Source organism: Zea mays, chromosome 6 (genome assembly GCF_902167145.1).
Source record: "Zea mays cultivar B73 chromosome 6, Zm-B73-REFERENCE-NAM-5.0, whole genome shotgun sequence".
NCBI lineage: Eukaryota > Viridiplantae > Streptophyta > Magnoliopsida > Poales > Poaceae > Zea > Zea mays.
Window position 1 is genome coordinate 158,471,973 of NC_050101.1, and position 2,134 is coordinate 158,474,106.

Sequence of the window (2,134 nt, forward strand, 5' to 3'; positions counted from 1 at the left end):
GACGGAAGTCTCTCGAGGTCGGCTGCCCTTGGCCGAGGCTAGGCTCGGGTGAAGCGTGATCGAGTCACTCGTGTGGACTGATCCCTGACTTAATCGTACTCATCAGGCCTTTGCAGCTTTATGCTGATGGGGGTTACCAGCTGAGAATTAGGCGTCTTGAGGGTACCCCTAATTATGGTCCCCGACACTACTAGTTTACAAACTAAGAAATTAAAAAAAAAATACTGGTCGGCAGTGGGGGCGGGAGCTACCGGAGCCGGAGCGGGCGGTGGGGACTGGTCGGACTCCGGGCTCCGGGCGGCGTGGGGACTGGGCGGCGGCGGGGACTGGGCGGCGTGGGGAGCGAGCTCGGGGCGGCAGTGGGCGGGCGGCGGCGAGCGAGCTCGGGCGGACCTCGGGCGGTGCTCCGGCGGAGATCGGGCGAGCTCGGGCGAGCTCTGGTGGGGCTCGCGGGCGGCGGCGAGCCGGAGCTGGGGAAGGCGGCGGCGATGGCGGCGATTTGTGGACGGCGGCGGCGGTGATTTGGAAAGAGCAGAAGAGAAGAAACGCGCGCAGAGAGAAGGCAGGTTTCGGTTTTTTCCTAGCTCGGCGCCAAGATCTGTGGCGCCGAGCTAGGTGCCACGCGGGACTGCCACGTCACGAAGCTCGGCGCCACAGCCTGTGGTGCCGAGCTGTGTTACCTCGGCGCCACAGCCTGTGGCGCCGAGCTTCGGGTCCAAACATGCAAATAAAATTTCTGGGGGTCCAAACGTAAATTTTTGAATCAAAAGGGGCTAAAAAACAAAAAATTCGGTGGAATGGATGGATGAGAAGACGACCAACTTGCCCTCCAGTCTGTCCATGTCAGACCCAGGTGCACCACACCTAGACCTGGAATGGAACACCACGGAAGGTACGTAGAGCCGCTGGTACTGCTGCTACAATGGCATTTGATCTGCATACATTGCATCCGGCCTTCCAAATCTTCCTCGTCTGTCCTCCTCCCCCGACTAGAGCAATCCCAGGTCAATCTCTGCAGCCACATCAGTATCTCCATCCTCGGCCATCGAGCCACTCGAATCAAGATCGCCTTCGCTTGATTCCAACAACCCATTGGCAGTGGCAGGCAAAAAATTCGCCTTCTATATGTGCCGCGGCCTCCCAACTCCAGCTCCAGCTCCAGCGCTTCAATTTCAGTCCCAGGATTGCAGTCGGCAGCAGCGAGGTACTACCCAAGCACCGCCCGGCCGAGCGAGCGAGTCCGTGCGTGCGTGCATGGCAGCAGAGAGGAAGGCGGCCTCCCGCCCGGCCGCCTGCGGGCGAATGCGCGGCGCCGAGGGTGCCAAGCCGCGGGGCCGTCAGGCAAAGGCAGCGCGGGCACCACCGGGCCAGGGGTACTTCACGGCGGGGCTGGCGGCGCTGTTCCTTTGCCTCACCACGCTGCTCGTGTTCCTGCCTCTCGTGCTGCCGCCGCTGCCGCCGCCGCCGTTGCTGCTGCTGCTCGTGCCCGTGGGCCTCATGGCTGTACTGCTTGCGCTGGCGCTCGTGCCGTCCGACGGCCGGGCCGCCGCCGCCGCCGTCGCTTCTTCATCGTGCGTGTGCTGAAGACGGACGACGCATCGCACGTGTGCTAGACACGCCGAGAGACTGTACTGTAAAAATGTGGCGGTTTAACATTTGTTTTGTTAATTTGATATAAGGAATAGTGATTTCCTACTTCTCTCTCTGTGTTCTGAAATGATCTTTCAGTTGTTAATCCTGAGGCAGTTTTACTGTTTTCATGCTCCAAGATAAAATGGTAGTAGCGTAGCTATCACGCCACATCTGTGAAAAGCTCTCGGTCATTGGACCGTGGTTTTTTTAATTTTGAATCTTCTTAATAATGTTATAATAATAACCGTATACAAACAACCGACATGATCACTCTATCATGACACATGCACACAAAAATAACCAAGATGACGTGTACGGTGCACATTTTATCGAGCCGACATAACATATGGCAGGACCTACCCAATCCTGCCAAATGACTCTTGTACAACAGATCTATTTCACACGGTAGGATAGACATAGAAGACTTCACGAACATGACCCACTTTCTTTTCTTTCTCCCTCTCCCCTTTCTTCCCTAGAGCGCTCACGCATGAGAGAAACA

General features: G+C 57.3%; 1 protein-coding gene across 1 annotated transcript; it reads left to right on the top strand.

The window, feature by feature from the left end:
* The first annotated feature begins 882 nt into the window (after positions 1-882).
* On the top strand, positions 883-1,695 carry LOC100280544 (uncharacterized). The gene has a single exon (NM_001153463.2). It carries the CDS (start codon positions 923-925, stop codon positions 1,676-1,678), a length of 756 nt encoding a protein of 251 aa, NP_001146935.2. The 5' UTR covers positions 883-922; the 3' UTR covers positions 1,679-1,695.
* The last annotated feature ends 439 nt before the right edge of the window (positions 1,696-2,134 follow it).